The sequence below is a fragment of the Grammomys surdaster genome, unplaced genomic scaffold (genome assembly GCF_004785775.1).
Source record: "Grammomys surdaster isolate TR1022 unplaced genomic scaffold, NIH_TR_1.0 100, whole genome shotgun sequence".
NCBI classification, from domain to species: domain Eukaryota; kingdom Metazoa; phylum Chordata; class Mammalia; order Rodentia; family Muridae; genus Grammomys; species Grammomys surdaster.
In genome coordinates, this window is record NW_021604579.1 from 3,712,998 (window position 1) to 3,730,233 (window position 17,236).

The window sequence follows — 17,236 nt, forward strand, 5'->3', positions numbered from 1 at the left end:
AACAATGTCCTCTTCTACTACTGCAGTTGGAGGGATGGAACTTTGCATAATGCTAGCAGGTGTCACAAATGCCACAGTCCCATAGAGAAGAGTTTGGCAATATGGAACAACAGTACACAGACACAGCTTCCTTTTGATTCAGCACACACGCACACGTACATACATACACACACACTCCTGGGATCTCTTTATTGACAAACAGAAAAGATAGATGGGGCCAGGTATGCTGGCAAACACGGGTAATCTCAACACCCAGGAGTCTGAAGCAGGAGGGTCACAGGTTCGAGGGTAGCCTGAACAATGTCTCCAAAAGACAAGAAGAAACGTGAAGCTTTTGCTAGCCACTACTGTTGGCATCTGTTTTACAAAAGACAAGAAATGAGAGCTGGAGAGATAGATGACGTGAAGATTAAGAGCACTTCCAGAGGGTCTGGGTTCGATTCCCAGCGCCCACACAGCAGCTCACAACTGTCTGTGACTCTTGTTCCAGGGGATCTGATTTCCTCACACAGACAGACATGCAGGCAAAGCACCTATACACATAAAACAAAAGTAAATATATCTTTTAAATAAACAGACAGACAGACAGACAACCAGAAACAAAGGAGCTGACTGCAATATACACAGTACATAACTGGAGTGTCATCCAGCCTATGATGATACCAGGGTATGTTGTTTTTTAATCAATAGCCCAGATGTGTATTATATGTTACCTTTGGGAGTGGCATGGCTTACATCTGTAATTCAGTATCTAGAAAGCTGAGGCAGGAGCTTCCAAGTTTGAAGGAGGAAGAAGAGAAGGGGAAGAGGATAAAGAAAAGGGGGAGGAAGAGAAGAAGAGGGAGAGGAGAAGAAAGAAGAGGAAGAGGAAGAAGAAGAGAAGGAGGAGGAGGAGGAGGAGAAAGAAGAACAAGAAGAAGAACAAGAAGAAGAAGAAAAAGACGACCACCACAATGACAACCACCACCACCACGACGTGGGAGTAGAAATGCTGATAGGTAAAGGGCACTTGTAAAAGCTAGGCTTCTCTGAATATGTTGTTTTGTGAATTTAACTTGGGAACTATATAAAGCTTTATGATATCCAAAGACAAAATCCAACTCAAATGGGAGGAAAGCAGTTCCTGTAAAGCAAAACGAGACAAAACCTAACTCGGGGCTACTCACAAGCTCAGCTCAGATGAATTCTTTCAAACACAAAAGCAAAGCCATGTTCTGCACTTGCTGTGCTATCTAGGGCACCTAAGGCAAAAGAAACACAGAGGAGCTTAACTTGGTTTTAGTAAAGATAGAGTGAGTAGGGAGGAAGAAACGCCTCGGTGGATAAAGGTGCTTGCAACCAAGTCTGAAGGCTTGAGTTCAATCTCCAGGTTCAGGACCCATATGGTGGAAGGAGGGAGTCAATGGAGTGAGTTGTCCTCTGAACCATTCACAGTAACTAAGTGAACATGATAATATTATATATATATATATATATATATATATATAAAAAAAATTTTAGGCATGGTGGCGTACTCTCAACACTCAGGAGGCAGAGCCAGGTGAATCTTTGAACATTTGGTTTTAGCCTGGTCTGCATAGTGAGTTCCAGTTCAGCCTGGGCTACATAGTGCGATTCTGTCTCAAAAAAAAAAAAAAAAAAATTAAAAAGCTGTAGAGGTGGCTCAGCGGTTAAGAGCACTGAGTGGTCTTCCAGAGGTCCTGAGTTCAATTCCTAACAATCTCAACCATCTGTAATGGGATCCAATATCCTCTTCTTCTAGAGTATCTAAAGACAGCTACAGTGTACTCATATACAATAAATAATTAAAAACAAGAAAATTAAATAAACTAAGAGAAGCACAGTGTAAAAGCAAATGAGTAAACATGAATTTTATTTTATGTGAATTGTATCTAAGTAAAACTGTTGAAGAGGCAGACAAGCACATCTCTTGAATTGAGAATATCACTACAAAGGATTTTCTTTTTGTCGCTGTTCAAAAAACTGTTTCCTAGTTTGGTCCATCTATAAGGGCCTAGGGAAAGTGACCGACCTGTAGGCTTGGGAACACCCTGGCACTGCCATCTCTTGGAATCATTTCTAGCACCTTGGGCAAATGATGGAGTCCAGGTAGTGTCGAGAGGAGTGACTAAGCCTGGAACCTCCTTTCGCGTGGGAAAGCCAAGCCTTTATCAGAGGTTGCAAGGTGCACTTCACAACCCAGGGAAAGGTGTACCCAATAATTCAGGAGCCAAACTGAAAACGTTCTGGTGGCCAAAGACAGCTTGTTCTCAACATCAAAGAGCATTAATTACAGTGAGTTTATCAACTATAATAAAATGTATAAATCCTTAATGATTTAAAGAGGGAAATAATCTCATTAATCAGATCTGAACGTCCCCAAGTGATGATCTCATTGCCCTGATAATTTGTTAAATGAAGGCAAAATCAGGCATCTTCCTGTATCCCAGTTCATGAGGATGAGCTGGTGAATTGGTGAATGCCGGTAGAAGATAATGGAAGGTTTACATCCCAGCATCTGGCAGGTCCGGACACTGACCCCGAGACTGTACCATGGCACTGTGTACAATCTCTTACCTCCACAGGGGAGCATTGTGTGTCCCAGACATCTCTTCCTACACAGGACCTGAATAAAGCCTCCAGCTCTAGCCCCAGTCTAGAGCCAAGCACACTTTGTACTTGATGGGTTTTAAAAAGGGGTGGGGGGGGGCTCAAGATTTTGTAGGTAGGAAACTTGGGAGGTGGTTGAATCTGGGAGGAGTTAGGGGAGAAGTGAATATGTACAGAATTCTCAAAGAACTAATTAAAAAATAAGGGAGGGGGATGGGCCAGCGAGATTGCTCAGTGGATAAAGGCACCTACCACCACACCTGAAGACGTGAGTTCTGTCCCTGGGACCCACAGGTAGGAAGGAGAGAACCAAATCCTACAAATGGTTCTCTGACCTGCACACACATGCTGACACACAATGAATGATTGTATAAAAAGAAAAAAAGATTAAGAAAAGAAAAATTAGGGCTGAGGTTGTATCTTATTGGTAGGTCTGGTTTCTACCCACAGCACAGCAAGCTGTTTAGGAGTAGGTACACTACAGGAGGAGTGAGGGGGACTGTTTGTAAAGGGGTGCACCCACCAGCATCAAGAAACGCTAGCCGAGGCTGGCTCATTTGGAGGGATATGAAAAGAAGCTACAGAGTGAGCATTTAAAACATGAAGGATGGGGCGGAGTGGCGAGTGTTTAAAAGGAGCAGGCTACACGCTTGGAACAGACCGTTTCCAGGAGGCCTTATCTGGCCCATTTAATGCAGTCTTCCAGTCTGTCCTGTGAACTTTTTTTGACTCTTACTAATTTGCCAACTCCTGCTTTTCTTGGTCATATTTTCATTTGTCCCTTCTTTTCCTTTTCACTTTTGGAGACTGAAATGGGTCACATTATCAACAGCTTCCAGGTTTTGTTGTTGGATCCAGTCTCTGAATTAGGAGAAACCCAGTTTACAATGCAGCCTACAAAACCATATTCACAGGGGAGCATCAGTTTTGATATGTGACGAAAGGGGTGACTCTGTCTGTGGTGTAGGATTGTGGTGCGTGAGCGCTTACTTGCTCACTTTCCAAAGTTAACACATATTGCAGGTCACACAGAAAGCTGTTTTAAAGCTAGGGTATTTTAGAGGCTGAGGAGATGGTCAGTTGGTGTCCTGCTTATGTAAGCCTGAGGCTCTGACTTTGTATCCCCAGCACACATGTAAAAAAGCAGAGACAGCATGCCTGTCACCCCACAGCGCCTGCATCCAAGAACCGGGAAGGCAGACAGGTGGACCCCTGGGGCCCACTGGCTAGCCAGTATAGCTCTGGGTTCATGGAGAGATTTTGTCTCAAAATAATAAGGTGGGGAGGATGATGGAGGAAGACACCCAGCATTAGCTTCTGGCCTCCACACTTGCACATGTGTGCATGCATACACACCAGAGGTGGGGAGGGGAGAGAGGGAGGGAGGGGGGGGGGGGGGGGGGGAGGGAGGTGGATTCCTTCATTATTGGACCTGCATCATCCATAGGCAAAAGTAGACCACACAGGAAGAAATTTGTTTTTGAAAAACTAAACTGAGGTGTTGCTAGGCGTGGTGGTGCACGCCTTTAATCCTAGTGCTTGGGAGACAGAGGATCTCTGTGAGATCAAGACCAGTCAGGGCTACACAGCAGGAACCTGCATCCAAGAAAAAAAAAAAAGGAGGAGGAGGAGGAAGAGGAGGAGGAGGAGGAAAGAAAAGAAAAAAATGTTCTATAGGGCTGGAGAGATGACTCAGTGGTTAAGAGCACTGACTGCTCTTCCAGAGGTTCTGAATTCAGTTCCCAGCAACCACATGGTGGCTCACAACCATCTGCAATGGGATCTGATGCCCTCTTCTGGTGTGTCTGAAAACAACTAGTTACAGTGTACATATAATAAATAAATAAATCTTTTTTAAAAAAAGTGTTCTATATGTGGGGTTGTCACATGTGTGTGTGTTACATGTGGGGGTGCCTGTGAAGGCCAGAAGAGGGCATGGTTGCCCTGGAGCTGGAGTTACAGGTGGTTGTGAGCTGCCTGGCATGGGTACTGGGGACTGAATTTGGGTCCTCTGGAAAAGCAACCAGTTCTCCTAACCACTAAGCCATCTCTCCCCATCCCCCAGCATACAGTGTTCTTAGAGTAGGAGTTATTATAATAAACTAATAATCTAGGGACAAAAAAGGGAGAAAATACATGGAGATCACTCGGCCAGATCTGAGATTTTATTAGCGTATGACATCATGTACAGACTTTGAAACAGATGAAATCCTGCCCAAGCTTGACTCTGGAACCTTACAAAACTGTAAGGTCCTTCCTGCGATGCTCAGATGTGCGGGAGGGAGAGAGGTGGGGGTGGCGGGAGCAGCTCAAGATGTGAGCACATCCAGGGAGCTGAGTTGGTTCCATTGCTGCTGCTTGTAGCCCTTGACCAGGATTCTCGCCTCCAGTAAAGCCCCACACATGCTACCAATTTATTTGGATTTTATACGTGAGAAATGGAACTTATACACAAAGGAAAGGGTGCTGTCTCCACTGCTGGAGAGTTTAGACACAGACTGTCATGGCTGTGTGTGTGACCATCTTCTTAGCAAGGGATTGGGGAGGGAGCAGGACCTTTCTCTTTCAAGTTGATGTCAAAGTCTCCAGTGCTATTAGGCCTCTGAGTGATCATACGAGTATTCTTCTTGGGATAGTGGGATGGTGGAGATAGGGATGGCGGAGATAGGGATGGTGGAGATAGGGATGGCAGAGATAGGGATGGCGGAGGTGAGAAATGGATGCTTAAGGTTACATACAGCGTGAGGAGAGACTGTTCTAGCTTCTGACTGGGGGTGGGACGCAGGGGGTGGAATTCAGGGGGTGCTTTCCTGCAGCCTCCTGCTATGCAGTGAGCTAACTAGAGTTGAGTCAGAAGCAAAGGTGCATAGTTCCTGAGGCCTAGGCCTCCACTCTTAAGCAGCAGTGCCCACAGCGGAATTCCCAGCAGGCCACCTCAGAGGCTGCCAGCCTGTGAGAGGTCCCAAACCTCAGCTCCACAGGAAGTGTCCTTCAGGCATCTCCAAAGAGCTTGAGGACTCCTGTGTCATTGTCTACTGTCTTTCATTCCTCGCCCCCACCCCCCTTAAGTTCTTGTGACCTGTGCAACCATCCCCCAGCCTCCAGCCTGCCCTGCCTAAGAAGAGGAATATTCTCCCATTCCATCTCCCAACTCAGCATCTCCCTCCCTCCCTCCCTCCCTCCCTCCACATTTCCTACTCCTCTCTCCCCTCCCTTCTCTCTTTCTCCTTTCCTTTCCATCTTTCCTGTAGGCCCAAGTGAGTCTTCTTAAGCATTGTGAGCCACTTCTCCACTGCCATAGGAACTTAGGGTATATCAACAAGTGTACCCCAGTTCTGGTTGATCTGACCTTTCCTTTCAGCCCTGTACCCCAATCACAGGGCTCTGCCTTTTCTCGAACTTTTCTAACAAAATTCTCTCTTCCTTTTTCCATTTTGCTGTATCATCGTGAATTTGCCTTCCTCCTCATCCTGGGTGGTCTGACTCCTAGAATCCTCTCCAGCATTCTGTCTCTCCGTACTGGCTGGATTTTTGGATACTTTAGTGCTCTGCTGGCTCGGTCTTATCCCGTGTTCCCCGATTGGAGGAACATAGCGGCAGCAGTGAGTGGAGATGGGCGCCTAGATAACCTTCCAGAGAGCTCCCAGCGCTCAGACATGAATCCTTGCGGAGCAGACCGTGTCCCTCCACTCCCACAGCCAAATAAAGACTGACCAGGCCTGCTCTCTCAGACTCAAGCTCCACTCAATAAAATCAGCAGCTACCCAGTTAACAGGCTGGTGGGGGCTGGGGAGAGTTCTGACTGGAATGTGGCTTCACAGACCCATGGCCGACCAGTTCTGTAGCCTGTTGCCTTGTGCTGTGTTTCAGGTTCTCCAAGCCAGCACCCATGTTCCTGGATGACTCCTTCCGCAAATGGGCTAGGATCCGGGAGTTTGTGCCACCTTTTGGGATCAAAGGTCAAGGTATGTTGTGAACCCTTTCCTAAACATTACACATTCCATTTCTCCATGCTATCTCCCATACTTCAAGATAAGACTTTTTAGCTCTAGAAGTTCTGCACTGAGGGCTGGTGAGATGGCTCAGTGGGTAACAGTGTTTGCTGCAAAGTCTGGCGACCTAACTCCAGTGTCTGGAATCCACATAGTGGAAAGGAGAAACAGCTGTAATAAATTGTCCTCTGACTCCATTGTATACATGTGTAGGTGGGTGTGCACATGTACACATACACACAAATGTGTGTTTATGGAGGAGGGGGGACATTGTGGTGCATACCTTTATCACAGAAGCAGAGGCAGGCAGATCTCTGAGTTTGGGGCCAGCCTGGTCTATATAGCAAATTCCAGGTCTGCCAGAGTTACATGATGAGACCCTGTCTCAAACACACAAACACACACACACACACACACACACACACACACACACCCCAAGACCAGTCCCTTTGTTCAGAGTTGTAGTCTAGTGAAGGAGCAGGGACTCAGAGAGTGACTAGACCCCTGTGCCATTAGATCACAGAAGAGATGTGCTAGAAACATTGTCATAGTGCTGCAGCTACATGGAAACAACAGACAGACAGACAGACACCAACATAACACACACCAGCTCCTGTAATCCCCACTCAATGTCTTTCATCCTGACTTAGCCTTTCCTCTAACTGTTCTCTTTCTGTCCCAAGCTAACCTTTGTCTCTGCCCTGCATCCCTTCCTTCTCCTTAGGGACCCCTTCTACATAGCCCTGCTTCCTTGTCAAGTTCCTGGCTGTTTCCTGGCTTGGGAGGAGGGTCAAATAGGGTATCAGATCCCTGTGTTTACTTTACACTAGCTGTGACCTTGCACAGGTTTCTTAATCTGTCTGAGCTTGGGTTTTTCTGTCAGCTAAATAGAAATCATGCCATTGTTTAAGGCTATCATCAGAATTAAGAAAAGAGATAACACTTGCCCAGGAGACTTGGAGCTCTATTCTGCTAGCCTAGTCCTCCCTGGAAAGAAGACAAACCAGCAAAAATGCCACCAGACTGGGGCTCTGAGCCCAAGCTCCAGAAGGTGCATCCAGTCAGATAGTTTTAGCCATAAGAAAGACTCCTTCCTCAGTGCTCGTATCTGGCACAGATCTGACTTTCTCCAGGACTGATTATATAGCTCTGAAGGCCAAGGAAAGCCATTAGAGTGCCCAGCCAGCAAGAAGAGAGCAGATCCCCACATGTGCCCTTTCCTGTCATAGAAAGCAAAGCCCCATCTGTGTCCTTGTCCTTGGTCAATAGTGGTAAGCTCTTCTTTTCGTGAATTTGGTGGTGAGGAAGGAAGGGGGCGAGAGGTCTTCTCCACTTTACAGTGACTCTGGAGGCACTTAGTGTAGAACCTTATGGAAGGTTTGTTCCTCGGCCCACTCTCAGCCAGCTGTGGGACTCAGGCCTCTTCCTCCTTGGTTCTCACATGCAGCCTCAACAGTGTCTTCCTGCTTGCCATTTCAGAGCAGCTGCTAAGGGCCTCTGTGGAATGTAAGGGAGGCATCCAGTCATTCATGTGACCTATTGCTGTACCCGAAATTTTGTGCTTATGTGTATGTGTGCATGCATGTGTGCATGTGTGTGTGCGCTCGAGAGAGTGTGTGTGTGTGTGTGTGTGTGTGTGTGTGTGTTTGAGATACGCTCTCACCTTGGAGCTCTAACTGGCCAAGAACTTACAAAAATCCACCTGCTTCCTGCGTGCTGGGATGAAAAGCATGCATGCCACAATGCCCGATTTACCCTCAAGAAGAGTTGTGTGAGGGGCTTAGGTGTAGCTAGGTAGTAGAGCACTAACCTAGCAAATGCAAAGCTATCTAGGCTCAATCCCCAGCCCAACAAAACCAAATAAAACAAAAAGTTATATGTTGTTTCTTATTTTGGAGGCCTGCTCTCTACATGAAATGTCTCAGATATAAAAAAAACATGTAAGAATCATATATCGAAGAGCTGATGATAGAGGGCTCAGTTGGTAGAGCGTTGGCCTGGCATGCATGCATAAAGCCTGGGGTTCGACCCCAGGACCTCATAAAACCAGGTGTGCTGGCACGCCCGAAGTCGTAGCACTTGGGAGCTGAAGGCCAAAGGATCAGAAGCTCAAAGTCTCTTGCAGCTACAAATCAAGGTTGAGGCTGGATATACGAGACCATGTCTCAAAGTTGATAAAGTAAGGAAAGTGATGTAGTTACTCTACCACCCACCGCCCTCTCAGCACCATTACCATTGTTTAGATATTGACGGTCAGTGTCTCTCTGCCTTGATTTTTATTTTAGCTATACATTTACATATCCACTAAACATAAATCAATTATATGTATGGAGCATGGTGATGAATACTTTGATCCCAGTACTCAGGAGGCAGAGGCACTCAGGAGGCAGAGGCAGGCAGATCTCCTTGAGTTTTAGACCAGCCAGGGCTTTGGACCCTGACTCAAAATGTGTGTGTGTGTGTGTATGTGTGTGTGTGTGTGTTGCATCGTGTTTTTAAACTTGACGTGTATTATTATATACATGTGTGTATGTGTACATTGTTTCAATTGATATTTTGATGTACAGTTTAGCTTTATCTATACTTTTCTGTATCGGTACCTATAGCTGTACGTCACTGATGGGTTTTTGTTGGGCTTCTGTTGTTGCTGTTGTCATTGTTTTACCACATAACAGTTCATGTTCCACGTAATTTTCCTTTGGTGTACGATTCTGCTGCTTCTGGCATTTTGCAGTTGCAAACAGTTCTGCGGTGAAGATCCTCACCTGTGTCTCCTTGTATAAACTTTTCAGCGCTGTGCCCGTGGAGGTCAAGCCACAGGGTTCTGTCTAGATGCACCATATTCTTATTTTATTACTAAGATGCTTTCTGTCATGGTAGTACCAAGCTGCTTGTCTATAGAGCAGTGCTTCTCAACCTTCCGAATGCTGTGTCCCTTTAATACAGTTCCTACTGCTGTGCTGACCCCAGCCAGAAAGTTATTTTGTTGCTACTTCATAACTGTAATGTTGCAACTGTTGTGAATCCTAATGTAAGTATCTGATATGCCAGCTGCACAGGGTCACGGCCCACAGCAGAACTGCTGCTATAGGTCTTTGTACGCATTGTATCTTCCCAACAACTCAGGAAAGTAAGGTTGCCATCATTGTCCTAGAGGCAACAAGCAAGAGCTCAGCAGAAGGGAGCGGTCTGTGCAGGTCAGAGTCTTATGCAGCAGAGCCAGAACCTGACGGAGCCAGCAGCTTCCTCAGGTCAGAATGTTCTCACTGCACCACAGATAAGGAGAGCTGTCACCCAAAGGTTGATGAGATCTCAACAGTTCAGGCTCTGGAAGAGCAGAGGCCCCAGGGGCTGAGAGTAGCGAGTGGAGCGCAGGTGCACAGATGCCAGGCACCGGGGTGGGACAGGTGAGGAGAACGAGGCAGCCTGACAAAGAGCAGGATCAGAAATGGGCAGTCCAGAGTGGGGGAAGTGAGGTGGCCGTATCACACCAAGGCAGGTGGTCTACTGGAGTGAACCCTTCTGCCATCAATTGTCTGATTCATTCCCCGGAATCTGCTCCGTGAGACAGGGTGGTAAGACATCAGTGCTCTATCTCTGATTAGATACTTGAATTTCATGTACGGCCCTGGCCTAGTGACACATGTCCTATGGTCTAGCTATGGAGCCTCAGGAAACCAGATGAGTCTCCAAAAAAGGTGAAGGGTCGTTGGAAGAAAATACATGCTGAGGTTAGAGCCTGCTTCCCAGAACAGCTGAGTTAGATCACTTCCCTACCTCCATCTCCTGGCCTGGCCTAGCCTTGTGTCTGCAGTTCCCTCTACCCACCCCCACCTCCACTCTATCCCTAGACCTGTAAGATTACTCCTAGGAAGATTACTGGTAAACACGCTGGGAACTCAAGTGACCCACTAACAACCTTCCTCCTTTGTCCACAGACAATCTGATCAAAGCCATCTTGTCAGTCACCAAAGAATACCGCCTGACCCCTGCCTTGGACAGGTGAGCCAACCCCCTTCCCCCTGGCTATCCGGCATGTGCAGAGGTGCTGGATTAGACAGCTTCTCCACCATACCTCCCACACGTACACAGTACACACAGTCTGTGGGTAGATGATGTAAGTAGAACCGCTCTTCTGGATGCATCCCCTGCCAAGTAAAGCACTTTACAAGGCTTCTCAGTCCTCAGACATCAGTAGTCTGGGCAGAAGCACTGAAGGTGATGGGGGATGGGGGGATGCTGACAGAGGCAGCTAGGCAGCTAACTGAGAACAGAGCTTAAGTCTGAGGTAATGACAGCTCTGAAGGCAATAGACCCTGAAGGGGAAAGCCTCAGGTCAGGAGGGAAGCTTGTGAGCAAAACCATCAGTGACTACCAGAGCCTAAAGGCTTGAGCTGGAAATAAACCCCGTAAGCCAGAGGGCGTGGTACACACCTTTTTTCCCAGCACTCAGAGGCAGGCACATCTCTGAGTTCAAGGCCAGCCTGGCCTACAAAGTAAGTTCAGGACAGCCAGGGCTACACAGAGAAACCCTGTCTTGGGAAAAAAAAAAAAGTAAGAGAGACGGGGGGGGGGGGGCCCGGGGGGGTAGGGTGAGGAACCTGGTCTTGAGTCCTGGAGCATCCAGTCTCTTTACCCTGCCCTAGCTTTTCAGAGATCCTCAATCGTCCCTCACTGTCCCCTCTCCTCTAAGGCTACCAAGCCTCTCCTGTGTTTTTCTTAGACGTGTCAGACACTAGTTATGTCAGAGTGTCTGTCCCAGGGTTCAGCTTCCTGCGGAATGGCTCTGGGCTCCTTCCAGAAGCGCTGCATGGATCTTCCCAAAGTCACAGTAGAGTCCAGGGCAGAGACAAAGGGAAAGCAAGCTGGGCACCATCTTCACAGGCCTCTGCTCTTTCCCTCAGCCTCCACTGCCGCCGCTGCATCATCGTAGGCAATGGAGGGGTCCTCGCCAACAAGTCTCTGGGGTCACGAATAGACGACTATGACATTGTGATCAGGTGAGGTCCCTTAAACAACCCCTTGAGCACATACATGTCACCCAGATCCAGAGGATCTGTGCACTGAGGACTGTCTGGTCACCTGTCTTGGGGGTTAACAGAAGCCTCGAGAATGCTGTTGGGTTGACAGGTTTTTGTTTTTTAAAGACTTATTTATTTAATGAATATGAATACACTGTCGCTGTCTTCAGCCACACCAGAAGAGGGCATCGGATCCCATTACAGATGGTCACTAGCCACCATGTGGTTGCTGGGAATTGAATTCAGAACCTCCGGAAGGGGAGTCAGTGCTCTTAACCTCTGAGCCATCTCTCCAGCCCCAGGTTGGCAGGTTTTAAAACAAATAAGGAGGTATCCTGGATTCCCACTCTGCACCTGGGGATCTTGGGGTTCAGGGTGCCTCCCCAAACATAGGCCGAAGGTCAGCCTGACTGCACCGACTCTCTGTAGACTGAACTCAGCACCTGTGAAGGGCTTTGAGAAGGACGTGGGCAGCAAGACCACCCTGCGCATCACCTACCCTGAGGGCGCCATGCAGCGGCCTGAGCAGTATGAGCGAGACTCTCTCTTTGTCCTCGCTGGCTTCAAGTGGCAGGACTTCAAGTGGCTGAAGTACATCGTCTACAAGGAGAGAGTGGTAAGCTGCTGCTACGAGCACCCCTTTTACTGCCCCCAGCCTCCCAGCTGCTGAGGCAGACCCTCCCACAGGACCCCACAAAGAACAAATGACCCAAAACTAAAAAGATGGCAAATCCAGCAAGGGGCAGAGGCGAGACAATATCAGGGTGCCTAATGGTCACTGCTGTCTGCTGCCTCCCTCCAGATAGCCAGGGCTGGTGCTTGTGTCTCAGATCCCATGGAAGCAAAGCTCTGGCCCCTGTGGCCAACTCCCAGCTTTCAGAGCCGCCTGCCCTGGTCTGTAGCTGCCTCCGAGGCCCTGCGGCCTCTTCCCGAGGCCATTATGACTACAGCCTCACCTCCTTCTCAATGGGGAAATAAAACCTTCTGGGGTCATTCTGCAGGGACAGCGGACCTCAATTCAAGGACGTCAGCTCTCAAACTCATGAATCCAGACCATTCTCTACCTTGTATTTTAACTGTTAGCTGTAGGTTAGTCTCCAGCTGCCACTAAATCTGGTTCTCCTCTTTTGGGATGATCAGATTCTGTGCTGACTGCTCTAAGCTGGCCAGGATGTGTGTGTATTTAAGGAATGCATGTGGTAGAGTAGGGTCAGAATGCCCATTAGTAGACCACCCACTGCCCCCCTCTCAGACCTCTGTTTCCCAGTTCTGGGCCTGCGGGGACACCTGCCAACTTGTCTGGGTCTGTCTCCCACCCCCACCACCTGTATCTCCTCCCCTCCAGCTGTCATTAGCCACCTGGGGGAGGGGCTTGCAGAGCTCCAGCCATTAATTTCCCAGTGCCCAGGTCTCTTCCTAAAGACTGACAACAGATTGCCCTCTCTGCCTTCAGTGAGAAGCTAGTTGTTCTTTTAGATTTAGAAGTCAGGGGTGAGAGCAGCATAGCCTGCCTGTGTGGCTCTCAGTACACCTTGGTTTGACTCCACAGCCCTTTCCAAGCAAGGTCAAGTGCAGACAGTGTCAAGTAGGTAGCAAGCAAGAGAGAAGACAGAAGTCGGGTCCTGAAGCTCTGGTAGGCTGGACAGCAGGAAAGGAAGCCCGTTCACAACCAGGCTAAATGAGGTGGCTGGCTATGTTGGGTGCAGCCCAGATCTCTAAAGGGAGGAAAGGGTGAAGAAGCCCCCAGCCTCAAGCAGGGCTCTTGTCTACTTAACTAGGGAGGGCCTCTTGTCTACTTAACTGGGGAAAGCACCTTTCTCTTTTCAGGATCCCTGCAAGCCTTTCTATTCGCCTTAAGGTAATGGTAACAAGCAGGCACTTCAGAGGGAAACATGGGAGTGAACCAGGTCTGCCTTGGTGAACCCTTCTCACATATGCTTCTGCTCATCAGCCCACAAGCAAAGCCCCAAGGCTTTCTAAGGCAGGAGAGCCAGAGGGCAGGGACCTGATCCCATTGAGTTTCCCCACCCCCTCCCAGTCACTATAGATAGTCTGGAAGTGCCTCAAACACCAGTTCCTGCTTCCTGAGGGGCAGTCTGGGGGGGGGGGGGAACCCAAATTCCTTGGGGACAGCAGACCAGAGACGCACAGCTGCCAGTTGCGTATGCTCGCCCCATCTCCAAGAGCACCAAGGTCAGTGGAGTCAACGCCCTTCTTATCTATCCAAGGCAGGAAGGAGAGTCAACTGAAGTGGGGGAGCAGAGAGCAGGCCCTTGCTGCTCCCAGGAAGACAGAGGCACTTGCCACCTGACCTTGGCGGCCAGTGGGTCAAGACCTTGACACAGTGGGTGAGGCAGCGTGAGGCAGGCTCAGCCCCTCACTCAGTCCTGACCTGGCCACACATGGCCAGCCTGTGTCCTGGAGAACACCTCACTGAGTGTGGTGGGAGAGGGAGGATGGCAAGGAGTCCTCTGAAATCCTGTGGCTTTCTGTGGTACTACAACTAAGGATGACTTTGGACTTTGAATGGGCTACCAAGTAATGTCAGTAATGTTCATGCCTTCCTCAGCATCCCAGTGTCTCACCGGTCTTCTGTTTGCTATGAAGAGACACCAGGACCATGACAACTGTTTTTTGTTTGGTTGGTTTGGTTTGGGGTTGTTGTTGTTATTTGTTTGTTTGTTTGTTTTGTTTTTTAAACATGGTCTCTGAACAGTCCTGGCTGTCCTGGAACTTAAAACAGACCAGGTCAGAGATCTGCCTGCCTCAGCCTCCCCAGTGCTAGCATTAAAGGCATTCGCCACCACACCTGACTAACCACAGCAACTCTTATAAAGGAAAGCATTTAGTCGGGGCTTGCTTACGCTTTCAAAGATTTAGTCCGTTATCTTCGAGTCGGGGAGCACAGCAGCATGCAGGCAGATGTGATGCTGGAGAGGTAGCTTTGAGAGTTCTATATACAGCTCCACAGGCAGCAGGAAGAGAAGAACTACTGGGCCTGACTCAAAGCCCACCCCCAATGACATACTTCCTCCAACAAGGCCACACCTCTTAACCCTTTCAAATAGTGCCACTCCAGGTGACCAAGTGTTCAAATCTGTGAGCTTATAGAGGTTATTTTTACTCAAACCACCACATCAGGCCAACCTGTTCTTGAGTGCCCTTCCCCCAAGCCTGAGGTTAGTGCACCCTGGGACATCTCTAGTCTGCACATCATTTCCCTCGCCTCTGAGACCTCGGTAGAGTAGATATTAGACCAGGCTGCCTTTCCCACCCCTCCCTGTGGTTAGGGTTCCGCCACAGGCTTCACCTGATCATGCAGTGATGTTTGGAGCTGCTCAGCCTCTGGCTGCTGGCAAACTCTATGCCTGTCTAGGGTTTTACCTGCAGAATTCTAGCAGGCCATAGCTCAGCTGCCAGGGCCAGGGACATCTGGGCAGGGCTGGAGCAGGTATGAGGCTCAAGGTCACAACCTGCTGCTATGTTGCTTACAACATACACCGTTCTGGCCCCCAGGAGTCCTGATGAGCACTGGGAACATGGAAGATGCCCAGTGGCTCTGCCCTGCACTGTGTGTATCCGCTTGGTTCTCTGTCACATTGCACAGTGGCACTGATAGTTCCAAATGGGTCACCAAAAGACCTTTTACTAAATGCCCTGATCCCAGAAACCTTGATCAAGCCAGCAGGGATGACTGATAGGGGCTCCCAGCAGGCTGTGTGTCCGACAAAGCACTGATGGATACTGAACAGGGAAATTAGGCTAAGAGGGAGGGCGGGGCCGGGGAGAAGGAGAAGCAACCAGAGGTTAGGTCCCTGATGGGAACCGCAGCTCAGGAAGAAAACTCTTCTCTGAGCCAGACTGCACCTCCCCTGTATAGTCACCCACTTTCTGGACATTGGTGAGGCGCAAGCTCTGAACCAGCCCCGAGGACTTCAAAGACAAATTCAGCTCTGTTCCAGACCAGAAGTCACTCACAGTCTAAAGGGAGACACAGTCCCCAAACTAGATTAGTAAAGCAAGCTGGGGCAGACAGGGAAGGCCAGAGAAGGCCTCCTGTGAGACACCATCTGACCGGAAAGGGAAGGGAAGAGCTTAGAGACAGTCAGGTATTTCAGACAAAGGAACCCTAGGGCCCATGCTCCACTCTGGACACTCTAAGACTGTGGACAGCCCAGTGTCTCAGATGCGGTGGCCTGTTGTCATCCTGGCCCTGGATAAAGACTGGGTAGGGCAGGACATGTGAAGGACCAAGCACCTCCTCTGGTCACTCTGGCGACTACCTTGTTTCTGCCGCTTCCCCAGCTGTTGCCCAGGATGCCTGGTGGCCCAGCAGCCCCTGTGGGGGCCTTCCTTTCTTCTTCCATCATCCTCCCACTGACACTGGAAAACTGGCATGTACTGAGCAGCCCTCTGTCTGGACTGGACCAGTGTGGCTGAGGCCCCAGCATTCAGAGGGAAGGCCTGAGATGGCCCTTGGACAGTCACTACAGACCTGACCTTACAACGGTGTGTTCTTTCCTCAGGGACAGAGGGAAGACAGGATCTCAGAGGCCAGCCAGAGTCTCATATTCATGCTCAAGAGGCAGCTTCTATTTGGACTTTTGTTTTGTTTTGTTTTTTGTTTTGTTTTGTTTTCAGATAGGTGGGCCTGCAACTCAACTGTGTAACCCAGGCTTGCCTTGAACTCAGGGCAGTCCTTCTGTCTCTGCCTCCAAAGTCTTGGGATTATAGATGTGAGTCACCACACTCAGCTGATGTTTTTAAAAATTAAGATGAAATAGAGACAAAACCTAGCCCAAGAGTTTCAGTAAGTTCTCAGCCGCAGGCAGTTCCTGGTGTTTGTTTTTATGAGACAAGGTTCGCTCTGAAGCCCTGGCTGGGCCTAAACTGTTGCCAGTCCTCTTGCTGCAACCTCCAGAGCTGAGACTCCGGCTACTCCGCCTTTCTTGGTGGTTAGTTAGTTCTTACTGGTGGTTGCAGTTAGAAAAGCCCCATTACATTGGGAAGTGAAGCATTTTTTTTTTCCTAGGCTGTGGGGTCTGGCCTAGATAGCAACCCGAAAAAGAGGAGTTGGGGCCAGGTCCGAGGGTAGGGGAGGCCCCTGTAGGACAATAGCAGAGCTAGTAGTCTGAGAACTCCACAGTGTAGACAGGGCCATCGGGTCCCCGAATACGAGGCCTTACAGACAGAGCCCAAGCTGGGCATTAGATGACATCTGTCTTTGAGTCTCTACCCTGACTTGATGGAACTTTGCTCAGGGGAAGCTGGATGGAGAACTACCTTACCTTTCCTCCCCACACCTCAGCCAGGGCTTTCTTTGCAGGCCAGCACCTGTGACCACACTGTTGCCAGCAGGCATTGTTGCCTGCGGAGACAGAGGGCATCAGAAGGTCCTCCTCCCCGCCCAGATTCAAATGAGGAGCCAGACTGGTCATCGCTGCCTTCTGCTCTTCATCACTACTGCCGTCTGTGTTCTGTCGCTCACTCTGCCTGATGATAATTGTCACTCTTCTCTCCCTGCTCCTCCCAGTCCTCTCTTTCTTGCATCTTCGCCTCTCTCCCTTTTACCACTACCACCACCACCACCACCACCACCACCACCATCATCAC

At 49.1% G+C, this 17,236-nt stretch overlaps 1 protein-coding gene across 3 annotated transcripts in view; it reads left to right on the forward strand.

Annotated features, from left to right (window-relative positions):
- St3gal3 (ST3 beta-galactoside alpha-2,3-sialyltransferase 3) overlaps positions 1-17,236 on the forward strand; it is a 201,203-nt gene that overhangs the window by 164,121 nt on the left and 19,846 nt on the right. For all 3 annotated transcript variants that reach the window (XM_028785693.1, XM_028785699.1, XM_028785708.1), the window contains 4 exons: positions 6,481-6,575; positions 10,541-10,604; positions 11,507-11,602; positions 12,053-12,239. In XM_028785693.1, the coding sequence (XP_028641526.1) occupies positions 6,481-6,575; positions 10,541-10,604; positions 11,507-11,602; positions 12,053-12,239 (442 nt within the window). The remainder of the gene's footprint in view (positions 1-6,480; positions 6,576-10,540; positions 10,605-11,506; positions 11,603-12,052; positions 12,240-17,236) is intronic.